General features: G+C 46.0%; 1 protein-coding gene and 1 pseudogene across 1 annotated transcript in view; one reads left to right on the forward strand and one right to left on the reverse strand.

Annotated features, from left to right (window-relative positions):
• Positions 1-8551, forward strand: part of LOC144953343 (uncharacterized) — a gene marked incomplete at its 5' end in the record, with an annotated part of 44366 nt that extends 35815 nt beyond the window's left edge. Inside the window, one exon of the mRNA XM_078883905.1 lies at positions 7868-8551. Within this exon, the coding sequence (XP_078740031.1) occupies positions 7868-8551 (684 nt within the window). The remainder of the gene's footprint in view (positions 1-7867) is intronic.
• A 456-nt stretch (positions 8552-9007) lies between these two features.
• LOC144953344 (uncharacterized) overlaps positions 9008-18726 on the reverse strand; it is a 201380-nt pseudogene continuing 191661 nt past the window's right edge.

Consider the following 18726-nt stretch of genomic DNA (forward strand, 5'->3'; position numbering starts at 1 on the left):
TTACTACATACAGAGATGTTACATGCATACATGTTACATACTTACGACTGTAGTGTGATTCGAAGAGGACCACGGAGTTATTCGAATAATTTGAATGCGATTCGAATATCACACTTCAATATAGGTTGTTCTAATCTATAACACTAGTTAATAATGCTATTGTATAGCCTTATAATGTATAGCTCATAGCTTATATTGTTAGAGTTTACTATAACACTAATTTACAGTATTTTGTATATTCTTCAAATGTATATGTTAATGTTTAATTTATATTGTTGGAATTCATAATGTTAAAGTTCACAGTGTGAGAGTTTACAATGTAACAGTATATCAAAAGGCGTCGATCGATGGCTTCGATCTGGTAGGTTGCATCAGAGTTTTCATCGAAGGCGTTATCCCATCAAGGGACACCAACATGCTGCGTATATAACAGTAACAGAAGCAACTACAGCAGCTACGAAACCGTTCGATGGCAAAGCAGCGACTTCTGCTTCTGCTCAAACTGCTGCCCGGCTGTTTGTGGCCGGCTCTGCTCTCGTGGGACCCCACACGTCTATGGAAACAATTGAGATGATCCTATCTGAGTTGAGATTTAAGCGACGCGTTCGTTGGATATATGGCCTTGACTTCAACATAGACGCAGAGTGAACAAATGTGGTGAACTAATAAGTAAATCATGGGGAATTATATTTTAACGCTTTGGTATTCCTGGAACGGAAATGGTTTGCATTGTACTGGAAATGTGTGAACATAGGACGTAATAAATATTCCCTTCGAGTTTTGACGAAAAAATTATTGCAGATGTATAAAAACGTATTTTTAACAAATGTTTGTCCGGTCTTTATATTATAATGTTCCTAGAAAAACATGTTAAGAGAATTTAATGTGGAGGATCTCCGTCACACAAGTGTGCCCTTAACCGGCAGCATCTTGGCTGTCTACCCGATTAACACGTGTTCCTTGAGGGGAAAGGTCCCCGTAGTTAATCGTTCATCAACGTACCAGTCCCTAATCTCGAAGTATGTCTGGGATAAACTGTACTCTATAACATGTAAACTGTAATATATACTATAAACGATAACACTAAATATTAAACGATTATAAACCAGTGTTTTAATTTATAACCATATAAACGGAGGTAAGGTATTATAATATCATTAGAAGCATTAAAATCACAGTGTGGTCGTATAAGAATCGCTAATATGTATGTATAGTTTACGTGCAAGGATCGGATAAAAAATATTACAATTACAACATGGTCATATTACAATCACGATTTTCACTGCTAGATGTCATCAAATAACAAAAGACGGAATATATTTATATAAATACACGCACAAACCCATTATAAACTCATGAGATTATGAATCGTTACAATTATTCTAACAATCACAAATTGTGACAAAGAGAAAGTCCCACATGCAAAACACCACGCTCACGTGACCAATTATTAAACAAACTGCAACACTCAAGTGACAGAACTCAACATAAAAACGCCGCAATAAAAAGAACAACATCAATAGACAATCAGAATCAGAAATCAGAATCAGAAACGGTTTTAATCGCCATGTAAGTTTGCACAGACAAGGAATTCACTATGGCGGGACGGTGCATACATTGAACAAGTAGGAATCTTAACTTATATAAAAGGTATACACTCTAACTATACTAACGTTACAAAGTATAAGTAATACTAAAGGGCTAAAATCTTTAAAATTATGAATAAGTAGACCTTATAAAATGCGAAATGTAAAATGTTAATTAGCCGTATTAAACAATCTTAAAATACAAAAATACAAATAAGATTACACGTTGTAAGTATGGAAAGGTGTAAATATGTAGATAAAATGTTATAGTAAGTGGAACAGTCATTTTAAGTGTAAAAGTCATTTTAAGCCCTTGGCCTTGTTGAGGAGGCCAACAGCGGATGGGAAAAAAACTGTTTTTATGACGTGAGGTTTTGGTCTTGATGGACCGCAGCCTTCTGCCGGAGGGGAGTAGCTGGAACAGAGAGTATCCAGGGTGCGAGGAATCGTCCGCAATCTTCCTCGCTCGCCTCAGGGTCCTCAAAGTGTGCAGGTCCTCAAGGGTTGGTAGATTACAGCCAATCACCTTCTCAGCAGTGCGGATGATACGCTGCAGTCTGCTCTTGTCCTTGGCAGTGGCAGCAGCGTACCAGACGGTGATGGAGGAGGTGAGGATGGACTCAATGATGGCTGTATAGAAGCACACCATCATTGTCTTTGGCAGATTAAATTTCTTCAGCTGCCGTAGGAAGTACATTCTCTGTTGAGCTCTCTTGATAAGGGAGCTGATGTTCAGTTCCCACTTGAGGTCCTGGGAAAGAATAGTGCCCAGGAAGCGGAAGGACTCAACATTGTTGACTGGGGAGTCGCACAGAGTGATGGGGGTGAGTGGGGCTGAATTCTTCCTGAAGTCCACAACCATCTCCACGGTCTTAAGAGCATTAAGCTCCAGGTTGTTCTGGCTACACCAGGTCACCAGGTTGTCAGCTTCCCTCCTATAGTCAGACTCATCCCCATCAGAGATTAGCCCAATGAGGGTGGTGTCGTCCGCAAACTTCAAGAGTTTGACGGACTGGTGACTGGAGGTGCAGCTGTTGGTGTACAGGGTGAATAGCAGAGGGGAAAGGACGCAGCCCTGAGGAGATCCGGTGCTGATTGACCTGGAGGCAGAAACTTGTGATCCCAGTTTGACACACTGCTTCCTGTCAGACAGGAAGTCTGTGATCCATCTGCAGGTGGAGTCTGGCACGTTCAGCAGGGAGAGCTTGTCCTGAAGCAGGCTAGGAATGATGGTGTTAAAAGCCGAGCTAAAGTCCACAAACAGGATCCTGGCGTAGGATGCTGCGGAGTCCAGATGCTGTAGGGTGAAGTGGAGGGCCATGTTAACTGCGTCATCCACAGACCTGTTGGCTCTGTAGGCAAACTGAAGGGGGTCCAGTAGAGGGTCTGTGATGGCTTTGAGGTGTGCCAGGACCAGGCGCTCAAAAGACTTCATTACCACGGAGGTAAGGGCGATTGGTCTGTAATCATTTAATCCTGCTGGCCTTGGCTTTTTGGGCACTGGAATGATGATGGAGGACTTGAGACAGGCTGGTACATGACATGTCTCCATGGAGGTGGTAAAGATGTTGGTGAACACTGGGGACAGCTGGTCCGCACAGTGCCTGAGGGTGGCTGGAGACAGAGTCCGGCCCAGCTGCTTTGTGTGGGTTCTGCCTCTTAAAAAGTTTTTTAACTTCTCCCTCCTGAATGGAGATAGTTGTCTCTGTAGTGTGGGGTGGGATAGGGGCCTCTTGGGTGGGAAGGGGTAGTTCAGGACAGTCCAATTGTCTTTCAAATCTGCAGTAGAACTCGTTCAGGTCGTTGGCTAGGCGGGAGTCGTTAGTGGTGTGGGGGGCTCTGGGCTTGTAGTTGGTGATCTGCCTGAGCCCTCTCTAGACAGAAGCAGAGTCGTTAGCAGAGAACTGGTGTTTTAGTCTCTCTGAGTACAATCGTTTAGCCTCTCTCACCGCCTTGCTAAACCTGTTCTTCAACTCCTTGAATCTGTCTCTATCCCCACTCCTAAACGCTTCTTCCTTCTCCAACCTCAACCTTCTGAGCTTTGCTGAGAACCAGGGCTTGTTGTTGTTGAAGTTCACCCTGGTGCGTGTTGGAATACAGCAATCCTCACAGAAGCTGATGTACGACGTCACAGCCTCTGTGAGTTCATCCAGACTATTGGTAGCAGTCGTGAACATATCCCAGTCAGTACAGTCCAAGCACGCCCGCAATTCCTCTATAGCCTCACTAGTCCACTGTTTAAATGTCCTCACAGCAGGTTTACAGAGCTTTCGTTTCTGCCTGTATGCAGGAATTAGGTGGACCATGACATGGTCAGTGTCCCAGTGCTGCTCAAATCCTAAAAACAGACAACACACGCACGTTAGTAGCTGTTAGAAGAAGACAACACCTAGCACCTTCAACTATACACATTATACATCCAACTTGTAAATGGAGCGGTATATGACAGCCTTCGCTGCTGTCGATGGGGACAAGCAGCGAGTGTTTAACTTCATTGTTTCAGAATCCGGGTCATCACCCGGCCACAGCGCCTTAGCCAAACTACATCTCCCGAACAAGGCAGCCTTCCCTATGCTGCTTATTTTAGCACTATATTTACGGACGCACTTGAAGATAACAATTCGTCTAGAAAAGGCAGGCGACTTGTTCTACCAGCAAGATTTCAATTTCTATCCGAAAGAAGTATGAGTTCATTCATGAGTAGTATTCACTAAGCCCCGATGGCACTAACCTACACACAGTTATGATTAAACAAAGTAAACATTCGTCGCTCATCCCAGCTCAGACATAATCATAGCAATTATTTACAAATCTGTGTCGGGTCCCACGAGAACAGGGCACGTCCACAAAATCTCAAATTGTAAACTCACATTGCATACTCTAACATTATAAACTCTAACAATATAACCTTTAAACTTTGAGCTATACATTGCAACGCTTTAAAATAACACTACAAACTAGTGTTATAGTAAACTATAATGTTGTGAACTCTAACAATATAAGCTATGAGCGACACATTATAACGCTATAAAATAACATCATAAACTAGTGTTACAGGTTAGAACACCGTACATTGAAGTGTGCTATTCGAATCTCATTCGAATTCTTAGCTTCACACCGTGGTCCTCTAAGAATCACACTATGCTCGTAAGTATGTAACATGTCTGTATGTCATATGTCTGTATGTAAAATGTATGCATGTAATATGGACGTGCGAACCAAGGGTGGGATATGTGAAATGGAAGGTGCAGGATCAGGATGGGATTACAAATATTTGAATAACACTTTGGTGGTATTAGGATCAAGCTGTCCGCTATTGGATGAATATTCCATCTCAATGGCATCAAATAGCAATATTCAGTATGAATATGTTAAATAATCGCACAAACCCAATATTAGCCCGTGAAATAATGAATCGTTACAATTGTAATGACTCCGGACTCACACTGCAGAGGGTTCTTTGATTTAGCCGTTAACGCGGCTTAGAACCCAGGCGTCACGATATAGCGACGACGACGAGACAGCAACCAGCCAACACAGCCTCAAACCTCGATCCTCCCCCTCTCTCATTCTCGGCGAGAACCTCCGCCCAAACTTGGTCTCGCCTTCCCTTCTCGAACTCTCTCTATCTTGTCCCTTAGTTGATGCACTGTCTTTACATCACCCACCTCTATGACCTCTACCTGTCCCCGCCATGGGCGGAGCAACTTGGGGGATTTTCCCGGTGGCACCTGTAGGCAATACAACCATGCCCTGTCCCCCACTGCCCATGGAAGCACGTGTTCCCGCCGCCCCGAGTTCTTTTCATTCGCGGATTGCGCTCTGGTGGGGAAAGGTCCTCGTTATGAATCGTTTCGCAACCTTCAGGTCCAGAATACCGAAGTATACGGGGAATCACCTGTACTTAAACACATGCAAATTTATAACACTATAAACAATAACACTAAACGACAAAAAAAATATCGACTGGTTTTATAATTTATAGCACCATAAACGGAGGTACGGTATTTAAATCTCATTAAAAGTATTACAATCGCACTCTACACATATGTATGTAAAGTATCTCTTCAATCGAACCGGGGGTCGGATATGTGAACTGTGGAGGGTAAATGGCAAGAATCGCATTCAAATTTTAGAAAACAATATGGTAGTATTTGCATTTTACTGTGCTTGAATGTATGTTATGTGCAAATGCAAATCGTTAGTCGTAAATGCGAGGGAGGGATTACGACGTGCACGTTTAATCCAGTGTTAACATTTATTTTAGCATCATATTTAAGGACACTTAAATAACCGATTTAAGGATGTACATTGATGACGCGTTCGTTGGATATATGGCCTTGACTTCAACATAGACACACAGTGAACAAATGTGGTGAACTAATAAGGAAATAATGGGGAATGATACTTTAACGCGTTGGTATTCCTGGAACGGATATGGTTTGCATTGTATTGTAACTGTTTGAACATAGGACTTAATACATTCGGTTCGAGTTTTGACTTAAAAATGATTGCAGATGAATAAAAACGTTTTTTTAACAAATGTGTGTCCGTTTATTTATCGATTCACAACGTTACGGTCCCTAATCATCAAGTATACAGGGAATCCTGTACGCTAAGACATGTGAACTGTAACACTATAAACGATAACACGAAACATTAAACTACTATAAACTAGTTTCATCATTTATAACAGCAAAAACAGAGGTACGGTATTATAATCTCATTACAAGTAGTATAATTTCAACGTGATCGTATTAAAATCACACTCTGCGCATATGTATGTATAGCGTACGTGCAAGCGAACTGTGCTCGTTTGCATGTAATATGCATCTATGGCCTTTGGACATGCGAACCGGTGGTCGGATATGCGAACGAGGGGTGCAGGATTATGATCGGATTAAAACGATTATAATAGCACTTTGGTAGTATTAGAATAACACTGAGCTAGAATGTATGTTAAATGTAGATGCACATCGGGAGTCGTAAATGCGGCCTGGGTGGTACCAGATTTATAATCGCATCAAAATTATTACAATCGCACCATGGTCGTATTAGAATCAAGCTGCCCACTGTTGGTAGAATGTTCGATCTGAATGGCACCGAATAGCACTATACAGTGTTGATATTGGGCCTGGAGCCTTCAAGCGCAACCTTGCGCATTTTGACCTGGTTCTCGACGCCCGTCCCGCGCCCATGGTAGATTCTTGTGCATTTCGGGGCGTCAAGGGTTCGCACCGAAGCCTTGAAGGATTAGGCAGGTCCCTGGCTTCTTTTGAAGAATTTGACCAGGCTCCAGGCACCGGTTGCCTTTGCACGTGGCGGAACCTTGAGGCACCCAGGGCCTCAAGCTATACATTATAAGGCTATACAATAACATTATTAACTAGTGTTATAGATTAGAACAACCTACATTGAAGTGTGATATTCTAATCGCATTCGAATTATTCGAATCACTTCGTAATCCTCTTCGAATCACACTACAGTCGTAAGTATGTAACATGTATGTATGTAACATGTATGTATGTAATATTGGGTTTGTGCGATTATTTTATATATACATACTGAATATTGCTATTTCTCTGCATTCACTTTAAATCGAGGACAAAGTTTTCCATTTATTCAAAATAGGCGCACAATTACACACTGAGATGCACTTACATATTCATGCATGAAGCACAATGGGCACATTGCTCTTCGGTATGTTAATAGACATGCGGATTGTGCATTCCAAAATTAACAATCGAATGCAAATATCCTGAAAGACAAAGGATTGGATCCTAGGGCGTGGAGTTATAAGGCGGCTCAGAAGCAGAGCTCAATGCCATTTCGAGAGGGAACTTGATGAGGTTGGACGCTCGACTCGTCGCTCTGCTGATCGCCCTTCAACCGCGAGACAACGCAGCCTGGCGAGCACAATTGCTGTGTCGACAGTTAGGCGACTTTGCGTCGGGAGAGTTCGTGGCGACATCTTCAGACGGGTTCCAGACATCGATGTACCGTGAATCTCCAAGTAAGTGTCTATTTTCGCGGATAAACTCTTAAACGTGTTCGTCGTCAATTTTACGGTATTTTTTGCGTCTTGGTTAGACCCGAGTGTCGTTCTTGTTTTAGCAGTTAACAAAATCCAAAACTCAACGCTAAACATCATTGCGGCCGATAGCGTACTTTTGACTCGATAACACCGCTGCTGTTACTACGCTCACATGGAGCAGAGACGCTCTCCACAGCCCCACGCACACGGAGGCAAGAAGCCATTCAATTGCTCTGTGTGTGGGAAGGCATTTGCACAGTCATCACATCTTCAGAGTCATCAGAGAACACACACGGGCGAGAAGCCATTCCTGTGCCCTGTGTGTGGGAAGGCATTTGCACAGTCATCACATCTTCAGAGTCATCAGAGAACACATACGGGCGAGAAGCCATTCCTGTGCCCGGTGTGTGGGAAGACATTTGCAGACTCATCAACTCTTCAAACTCATCAGAGAACACACACGGGCGAGAAGCCATTCCTGTGCCCTGTGTGTGGGAAGACATTTGCAAAGTCATCACATCTTCAGAGTCACCAGAAAACACACACGGGCGAGAAGCCATTCCTGTGCCCTGTGTGTGGGAAGACATTTGCACGGTCATCACATCTTCAGAGTCACCAGAGAACACACACGGGCGAGAAGCCATTCCTGTGCTCTGTGTGTGGGAAGACATTTGCACAGTCATCACATCTTCAGATTCATCAGAGAGCACACACGGGCGAGAAGCCATTCCTGTGCTCTGTGTGTGGGAAGGCATTTTCACAGTCGTCAAATCTTAACACGCATCAGAAGGTCCACAATGATAGGAAACTGAAATCAAAAGCTGAAGTTCAAGGTGCTGCAATGAGTCCTGAAGAATTTTCCGCCTTCGATCCCATGACGTGCACAATGGTGGTTTGTAATGTTATCGGATTACTTGCCGAAGTGGCGTGATGAGCAGTGGTTGTGATATGATTCAATTCCGGACAATATTGTAGTGTTTAAGTCTTCCTGTTGAGCTAAAGTTGGAATGCATCTTTAGTTAGATCTTTTCTCAACATTTTAAACGGGTTTTTTCAAGCATATAGCTTTTTTTGGTTGGTATTAATCGACTTTAGATAACCGATTTAAGGATGTACGTTGATGACGCGTTCGTTGGATATATGGCCTTGACTTCAACATAGACGCACAGTGAACAAATGTGGTGAACTAATAAGGAAATAATGGGGAATGATACTTTAACGCGTTGGTATTCCTGGAACGGATATGGTTTGCATTGTATTGTAACTGTTTGAACATAGGACATAATACATTCGGTTCGAGTTTTGACTTAAAAATGATTGCAGATGAATAAAAACGTTTTTTTTGACAAATGTGTGTCCGTTTATTTATTCATATCAACAACGTGTTTTAAGCGAGTTTCTGGTTGAGGATCTTCGTCACACATCTGCCCTTAACCGGCAGCATCTTGGCTGTCTCCCCATTAACATGTGTTCCTGGAGGGGAAAGGGCCCCATTATAAATCGATTCACAACGTTACGGTCCCTAATCATCAAGTATACAGGGAATCCTGTACGCTATGACACGTGAACTGTAACACTATAAACGATAACACAAAACATGAAACTACTATAAACTAGTTTAATCATTTATAACAGCAAAAACAGAGGTACGGTATTATAATCTCATTGCAAGTATTAGAATTACAACGTGATCGTATTAGAATCACACTCTGCGCATATGTATGTATAATAGTTACGGTATGAGAATGTCATTAGAAGCATTTTAATCGCTCATATGTATGTGTAGTGTAGTAACTCGGCGGGAGACGACTTCACGGGTAACACACTCTTTATTTTATCAAACTTGGTTACAGGTGACTAACACCTACTTTGTATCTCGGGTGACAACCACCCACTTAGCTACTTGGCGACTAACGCCCACTGAGCTACTCGGATGACCAACATCCACTTAGTACTCGGGTGACAAACACCCACTTAGCTACTTGGCGACTAACGCCCACTGAGCTACTCGGATGACCAACATCCACTTAGCTACTCGGCGACTAACGCCACTGAGCTACTCGGATGACCAACATCCACTTAGCTACTCGGCGACTAACGCCACTGACTAAGTCTTCAGCTCCGTCTTCGGGTCTTCAACTGGGTAACTCTCCCCGAGTGCTCTCGCGCGTCCCCCTTTATACCCCACCTGCGGACGTCGCTGCGAGCACCCACTTATTCGACCAATCGCCGGGCGCTGGCTACGATCCTCTTTTCCCACATCTCATCGTGCCTCACCACTCACGCCGCGCCGCCCCGTCATCTCTCACTCCCGGCGCGCGCGTCCACACCACACCCACAACGCGTGCCCAACCCCGCACCCCGCGCCGCCCCGTGATCCATCACTGTCACAGTCGGCGCACGTCAATACCACCACTACATATGTGTAATAAACGACTGGACCACGATGTCTGGCTCAGTGTCCTTTATTATTCGGTTCGTGCTGTACACCCACACGGCTGTCTCTACTCTGTAGCTTCTCCACGGTGCTGACTCCAATGTCGGCCCGATCCACAACAGCAGCTCCGCTGCTGTTTCTCTCACACAGCCCCCCTCGGCTGTACTCGCTGCTGCTCTTCTCCCTCCGCAGCTCTGACAGCTTCTTGCTCTCTCTCTCTCTCTCCGCAGCTCCTCCTGGCAGCCACACCGCTGCCTCTAACACGCAGCCCTCCTGGCTGTCTCCTCTGCAGCTCCACACCACTCCGCAGCTTCCTCTTATCTTCGGGGTTGGCTCCCGATGGCCGTCGGCGCCCCCCCTCTCCACACTCGCCCGCGTGGCCTCACTCTTTTCCGCTCACACCCCGACTGCCTTCCCCTTCCGGTTTACCCGCTTAAGGCCCCGAACCTTCCCCCCACGTCACATGACTCCACCCCCCGTGACGTCACATCCGGAAGGTCGCTTACGCCCGCATTACACCACCCTCCCCCGTAGAAAAATCCCAGCCGACCTCGGCTGACCAATAGCAAATCGTAATGCGGCGAACCGAGCTTCCCCCCCTAAAGGACACTAAGCATACAATGTAACAGCAAGAACAACAACAACAACGCAATTAACATCAACGAACGTACAAAAAGCATGCAATAAATACAACTGTAAGAAAAAAATAACAAGACAACAACAATCAACGAAACGTAAGCGATTTGGAACGTGTGCGGGTCGCCGGCCCGTCCCGGACGGTCGGCGGCCCACTCGCAGAACGGGAACGCGATGAAAGTCGAGGAACGACAGGGGGTAATCCCCCTGTCGCAGCTGGAAGTCTACCGCCGTCCCGTGTCTCTAAAGAGTTAGTCTTGGGCTTGTCCTGTGACCGTGCCCGCAGCTGGGTCGGAAGGGCTGCAGGGCTCGAAGGTCCCGCAGACCTGGCAGGCGTCCTCCGAGCAGGGCCCCTCGTCCCCCGCAATGTCACGGCCGGCCTGTCTGGAACAGGTACGACAGGCGCTCTAGCAAAATCAATGGACGCAGGCAGGGGAGAGTCAGCAGCAACAGACCCCGGCTATGTGGACAATCATGGGTCGCAAACGCCGTAGTGGCATGTGCCACAACCGTACCGGCCGGGACACGGACGTTTTCTCCCCCCGCATTAAGCACCTGTAAAAACGGTAATTGATCCGGCCGGACGATGGTCTGTGCCCCCACTAACGCCAACCCGGTTGTTATCGTGGCGGACGGTGACAACAAGACCCCTACTGCTCCTAGCCGATCAGGCAGGGGCTTCCGATACCGCAAGGGTATAAGCATCTGTGTACCAGGTGGGATGTCCACAGATGCGACGGACAGCGCCTGCACTTGTACGGCCGAAGCAGGTCGCCCCCAGGGCGACGGCAGAAACGAGATTTGACGGCCCCCCGGCAGTTCAATACAATTCTCATTGACTTTGATCAAAATGGGCATCTTAGCCAAAAAATCGGTGCCTAACAAACAAGGAACCGCCAAAGATCTCGATATCAACACAACACCCGAGGCCGACACATCCCCAATAGATATCTTAGCATCCACCTGACCCACGATACCCATGCTACCCCCGTTCGCAGCGACGCACGACCCATAAACCGGACGCACAGCCCCCGACGGAATGCCCAACAGATGGAAAATGACATCCGATATAATAGTCGCAGACGCCCCCGAGTCGACCAAAATGCGCACGTCCACACCTTGTATGGACCCCGGTACAGTGGACGAACCCGTAGCGGCCGCGACAACTCTCCGTGCCAATTTGCGCCACTGCGTAACTGAATGACAAGGCCCCGTCGATGGCCTTTCTTTAACAACAACAATAGGATCGCGCAATACAGGTGGTGGGTGAGGTGGAAAGCCTTGCCGAGTGTCTGGTGCGTGCCGACATGCCTGTTTCGGAGGATCTTTAGCCGACTTGACCGGTGCCGAGGCCTCCTGCTGCGGCGGAGCCGGGAAGCGGGCCCAGCAGTCTCTGGCGTAGTGGCCCCTACGCCCGCAGCGGAAACATTCGGCCTCGTTGCGCCGAAGCGCAGGCCTCGCCTCCTGACGGCCCCGTTCTGGTAGCACCGCGCGCGGTCTCGGCCCGCCGCGTCCCGTCCATGGAGCGGAGGCGGCCGTCAATTGTTGAGGGCCCCGGTCATCCGGAACATAGACGGCCTGCGCAGGGTTCCACCCCAGCGCATCCCCTTCTTTGACGGGCCCCCCCGTCCACGCCGTCACTTGTTTCCAGCGACGGAGGTTGAATTGCGCATCGAGACACTTAGCAGCCGTCCGGGAAGTTAGCTTCTCATGCCCACACACAGGCATGGGGATCCCTAGATCCCGAGACAGCTCCAACATTTTCCCTAATATGAGAGGCTCGAGCAGGTCCTGTGGCGTCTCAGGATAAGCTGCCATGGCCAGCTCCAGCACCGCACCCCTGAACGCCACGGGCGACTCCTCTGGTGCTCGTTGTCGTTGAGCGAATCGCCGATGCGCATCATCTGGTGGCTCATAAGCATCGGCCATTTCTTGAAAAACACCACATAAAGTTGCCTTCTTATCGGTCGTTATGGAACGGAAGAATCGGACAGATTCGTCGTCCAGGAGAGTCGGCAACACCTCCAAAGCCTCCGCATCGGTCCATCTTGCTGTGCGTACCGCCGCCAAGAAGCGGCAGGCGAACGCGCTCCAGTCCCCACCGACGGAAAATTCTTTAACCGTTGTAAGGTGGCGACTCCGACTCCTCTTCCCGCCGTCTTCCAATGGTGGTGGTTGTGATGGCAAATTCAAAATGGCGTCGGCCCGTGGCGTGGCCAAGATGGCGGTTTGGCGCCACGGAGCGCGCAAAATGGCGGCCTCTTGCCGCGTGGGCAATGGCGGCGGCAGGACAGGCAACGTGGCGGCCCGCGGAGCACCACTTGCATCATCCATCGTCCCTGGCGCGACGAGATGGCATAGATGCGCCAGGACGTCCTTAAGTGCCTCCAGTTGTACCGCCATCGCTTGCCAACGTTGATCCGCGTCTGATGATGTCGACGGACCCGCCACCGCGCCAACATCCTCCACTCCCGTTCCCGTGGTCGCCTCAGCCGGGTTCTCCTCCACCACCCCAACAGGATCCGTGGTTGGAGGGAGTTCGTTGTCGTCGGACGAAGAAGCCGATGCAGGCGCCGGATTAACTTTCTTCCTCACTTGTTTCGACATGCCGTTGCACTTCCGACACCAGTGTAATAAACGACTGGACCACGATGTCTGGCTCAGTGTCCTTTATTATTCGGTTCGTGCTGTACACCCACACGGCTGTCTCTACTCTGTAGCTTCTCCACGGTGCTGACTCCAATGTCGGCCCGATCCACAACAGCAGCTCCGCTGCTGTTTCTCTCACACAGCCCCCCTCGGCTGTACTCGCTGCTGCTCTTCTCCCTCCGCAGCTCTGACAGCTTCTTGCTCTCTCTCTCTCTCTCCGCAGCTCCTCCTGGCAGCCACACCGCTGCCTCTAACACGCAGCCCTCCTGGCTGTCTCCTCTGCAGCTCCACACCACTCCGCAGCTTCCTCTTATCTTCGGGGTTGGCTCCCGATGGCCGTCGGCGCCCCCCCTCTCCACACTCGCCCGCGTGGCCTCACTCTTTTCCGCTCACACCCCGACTGCCTTCCCCTTCCGGTTTACCCGCTTAAGGCCCCGAACCTTCCCCCCACGTCACATGACTCCACCCCCCGTGACGTCACATCCGGAAGGTCGCTTACGCCCGCATTACATATGTAAAGTATACGTTCAATCGAATCGGGGGACGGATATGCGAACTGTGGGGGTTTGCAGGGTTAGAATCGCATTAAAATTATTCTAGTAACAATATGTTCGTATGCGCATTTTACTGTGCTTGAATATATGTCATGTGCAAATGCGAATCGTTAGTCATAAATGCTAGGCAGGGTTAAAAATGTGCATGTTTAATCCAGTGTTAACGTTAATCCAGTGTTAGCATTATATTTAAGGACAATATTGTTAATATCAATTCGTCTGGACATGGCACGTGCCTTGTTCGTCTCGATCAACCAGAATTAGTACAATGTCGGTCATAAAGGTGTGCGAGTTCATTCACAAGCAGTGTTCGCTGATCCCCGATGACACAGACCTACACACAAACAAAGTACTCTTTTTTCTTCTTGGTTCTTTCGGTAAAGTCACGTAGAAGGGAAGTAATAAAATAATAAAAATAAAACATAATAATTATTTTATTATGTTTTAACATAATAATTATTTTATTATGTTTTATTTTGTATTATTTTATTACTAAAGTTACATGCTAATTTCTCTGCATTCACTTTAAATCGAGGACAAAGTTTTTCCATTTATTCAAAATAAGCGCACAATTACACACTGAGATGCACTTACATATTCATGCATGAAGCACAATGGGCACAATACCCTTCGGTATGTTAATAGACATGCGGATTGTACCTTCCAAAATTAACAATCGAATGCAAATATCCTGAAAGACAAAGGATTGGATCCGAAAGGGGGAGTTATAAGGCGGCTCAGAAGCAGAGCTCAATGCCATTTCGAGAGGGAACTTGATGAGGTTGGACGCTCGACTCGTCGCTCTGCTGATCGCCCTTCAACCGCCAGACAACGCAGCCTGGCGAGCACAATTGCTGTGTCGACAGTGAGGCGACTTTGCTTCGGGAGAGTTCGTGGCGACATCTTCAAACGGGTTCCAGACATCGATATACCGTGAATCTCCAAGTAAGTGTCTATTTTCGCGGATAAACTCTTAAACGTGTTCGCCGTCACATTAGCGAGATTTTTTTGCATCTCGGTTAGACGCGAGTGTCGTTCTTGTTTTAGCAGTTAACAAAATCCAAAACTCAACGTTAAACATCCTTGCGGCCGATAGCGTACTTTTGACTCGATAACACCGCTGCTGTTACTACGCTCACATGGAGCAGAGACGCTCTCCACAGCCCCACGCACACGGAGGCAAGACGCCATTGAATTGCTCTGTGTGTGGGAAGTCCTTTTCATGGCCATCATGTCTTAAGAGACACCAGAGAACACACACGGGCGAGAAGCCATTCCTGTGCCCTGTGTGTGGGAAGACATTTGCAAAGTCATCACATCTTCAGAGTCACCAGAAAACACACACGGGCGAGAAGCCATTCCTGTGCCCTGTGTGTGGGAAGACATTTGCACGGTCATCACATCTTCAGAGTCACCAGAGAACACACACGGGCGAGAAGCCATTCCTGTGCTCTGTGTGTGGGAAGACATTTGCACAGTCATCACATCTTCAGATTCATCAGAGAGCACACACGGGCGAGAAGCCATTCATGTGCTCTGTGTGTGGGAAGGCATTTTCACAGTCGTCAAATCTTAACACGCATCAGAAGGTCCACAATGATAGGAAACTGAAATCAAAAGCTGAAGTTCAAGGTGCTGCAATGAGTCCTGAAGAATTTTCCGCCTTCGATCCCATGCAGTTGGATCCCGAGAGATGGATGGATGTAATGGAGTGGCTCGACGATCAAACCGAGAGTCAGGGATGACTGAACAAATATTACGTCAGGTGGTTATACCTTTAAAGCCGTATCGATAACTTGTGTGTAATTTTGACCGTTTTAGTTTTACAGTTTTTGTGAGAGTTTAATGACGTGCACAATGGTGGTTTGTAATGTTATCGGATTACTTGCCGAAGTGGCGTGATGAGCAGTGGTTGTGATATGATTCAATTCCGGACAATATTGTAGTGTTTAAGTCTTCCTGTTGAGCTAAAGTTGGAATGCATCTTCAGTTAGATCTTTTCTCAACATTTTAAACGGGTTTTTTCAAGCATATAGCTTTTTTTGGTTGGTATTAATCGACTTTAGATAACCGATTTAAGGATGTGCATTGATGACGCGTTCGTTGGATATATGGCCTTGACTTCAACATAGACGCACAGTGAACAAATGTGGTGAACTAATAAGGAAATAATGGGGAATGATACTTTAACGCGTTGGTGTTCCTGGAACGGAAATGGTTTGCATTGTACTGGAGCATAGGACGTAATAAATATTCCCTTCTAGTTTTGACGTAAAAAATATTGCAGATGAATAAAAACGTATTTTTAACAAATGTTTGTCCGGTCTTTATTTTATAATGTTCCTAGCAAAAACATGTTCACATAATTCCAGGTGTAGGATCTCCGTCACACAAGTGTGCCCTTAACCGGCAGCATCTTGGCTGTCTACACGATTAACACGTGTTCCTTGAGGTGAAAGGTCCCCGTAGTTAATCGTTCATCAACGTACCAGTCACTAATCCCGAAGTATGTCGGGGTTAAACTGTACTCTATAACATGTAAACTGTAATACTATAAACGATAACACTAAACATTAAACGATTATAAACTAGTGTTTTAATTTACAACCATATAATCGGAGATAAGGTATTATAATATTATTAGAAGCATTAGAATCACAGTGTGGTCGTATACGAATAGCTAATATGTATGTATAGTGTACGTGCAAGGATCGTATACAAATTATTACAATTACAACATGGTCATATTACAATCACGATTTTCACTGCTAGATTTCATCGAATAACAAAAGACGGAATTTATTTATATAAATACACGCACAAACCCATTATAAACTCGTGAGATTATGAATCGTTACAATTATTATAACAATCACAAATTGTGACAAAGAGAAATTCCCACAAGCATAACACCACGCTCACGTGACGAATTCTTAAACAAACTGCAACACTCAAGTGACAGAACTCAACAAAAAACGCCGCAATAAAAAGAACAACATCAATGGACAAATCGTAAAAACAGACAACACACGCACGTTCGTAGCTGTTAGAAGAAGACAACACCTAGCACCTTCAACTATACACATCATACAGCCAACTCGTAAATGGGGCGGTATATGACAGCCTTCGCTGCTGTCGACGGGGCAAAGCAGCGAGTGTTTAACTCAGAATCCGTGTCATCAACCGGTCACAGCGCCTTACCCAAACTACATCTCCCCAACAAAGCAGCCTTGCCTATGCTGTGTATTTTAGCAGTATATTTACGAACGCACTTGAAGATAACAATTTCGTCTTGAAAAGGCAGGCGACTTGTTCTACCAACATTATTTCAATTCATATCCGAAAGAAGTATGAGTTCATTCATGAGTAGTATTCACTAAGCCCCGATGGCACTAACCTACACACAGTTATGATTAAACAAAGTAAACACGAGCGAGACGGCCTCAACTTGAAGAGAAAGTTGACAAACTCACGGGTGCCATCACCCAGCTGCTACAACGCCTGTCGGATGAGACGCTGCGTCCCGTGGCACCAACCAGGCGAGTAAAGGAAAATCTGAGCCCCAATCGAAGGCCGCCACCCGAACATCAGCAGCAGTAGATAGCGTGATTCTAATAGGACCACGTTGTTATTATAATAATTTTAATGCGATCAAAACCGCGCACCTCAAATTTTGCATTCTCGACTCCCGATGTGCATCTACATATAACGTACATTCTAGCTCAGTGTAATTCTAATACCACCATAGTGTTATTCTAATCATTTTAATCCGATCCTAATCCTGCACCCCCCCCCCCCATATACGACCTCCTGTTCGCATATCCAAAGGCCATATTACATACATACAAGCACAGTTCGCTTGCACGTACATTACACATACATGCGCAAAGTGTGATTCTAATACGATCACATTGTGATTCTAATAATTGTAATGATATTCAAACATTGTTTTGAAGCTTTCACGACTGCAGGAATTAATACTATTTGGTTCTTTCGATAAAGTCACGTAGGTAGAATTAAAGCAAAATAAATCACGACGTTTCGGAGGCAACACAATCGCCCGAAACGATGTCTGCGGTAGACATCGCGGATATCGCTTATGGTGTTATAAATGACGTATTAAAAAAAACTATTTTATAGTCGTCTAATGTTGAGTGTAATCTTTAGAGTGTTACAGTTTACATGTTTTAGAGTACAAGTGATCTCCGGTATACTTCGAGGGACCGGAAGGTTGCTAAACTATTTATAACGGGGACCTTTCCCCTCTAGGACCACATGTTGATGGGGGAGACAGCCAAGATGTTTTAGGATTAGGATTGGATTAAAATGATTAGAATAATGCATCTTAAACAACTACGCTGGTTTGGTCGTCTGCGTGCGTATCTGGACGTTTATTTATTTACGGCCCCGCCCTGACAGCTCACTCTGATTCGATAAAAATAAAACAGCTGGCAAAAAGCGAAAGCTCACTTTGATTCGATATAAATAAATACTACCGCCGGCAAAGAGAGCGAAAGCATACGTCTGGCAAGGTCTGCGCCGCAGTGGTGCAGTGCACTGTGGGCACAGACCCTGCGCTGTGTGAGTGTGCTGTGTATGCAAGTGTGCGAATGGTAGTTACGCTAATATTACGTATATTTATGTAAAAAATGGGTGCTGGGTGCTGCGATTAGATAATAGATAGATAATCGTTTATTGTCATTGTCACCAGTACAACGAAATTTAAAATGCTCACCAGTCAGGGCATCATTCATAAATTTAAATTAAATAAAACAAGAAAATAAAAATAAAATTAAATGAAAGATAATCAATTTATACTATATATAAAAA

This window comes from Lampetra fluviatilis, chromosome 74, assembly GCF_964198595.1.
Source record: "Lampetra fluviatilis chromosome 74, kcLamFluv1.1, whole genome shotgun sequence".
Classification (NCBI taxonomy): Eukaryota; Metazoa; Chordata; class Hyperoartia; order Petromyzontiformes; family Petromyzontidae; genus Lampetra; species Lampetra fluviatilis.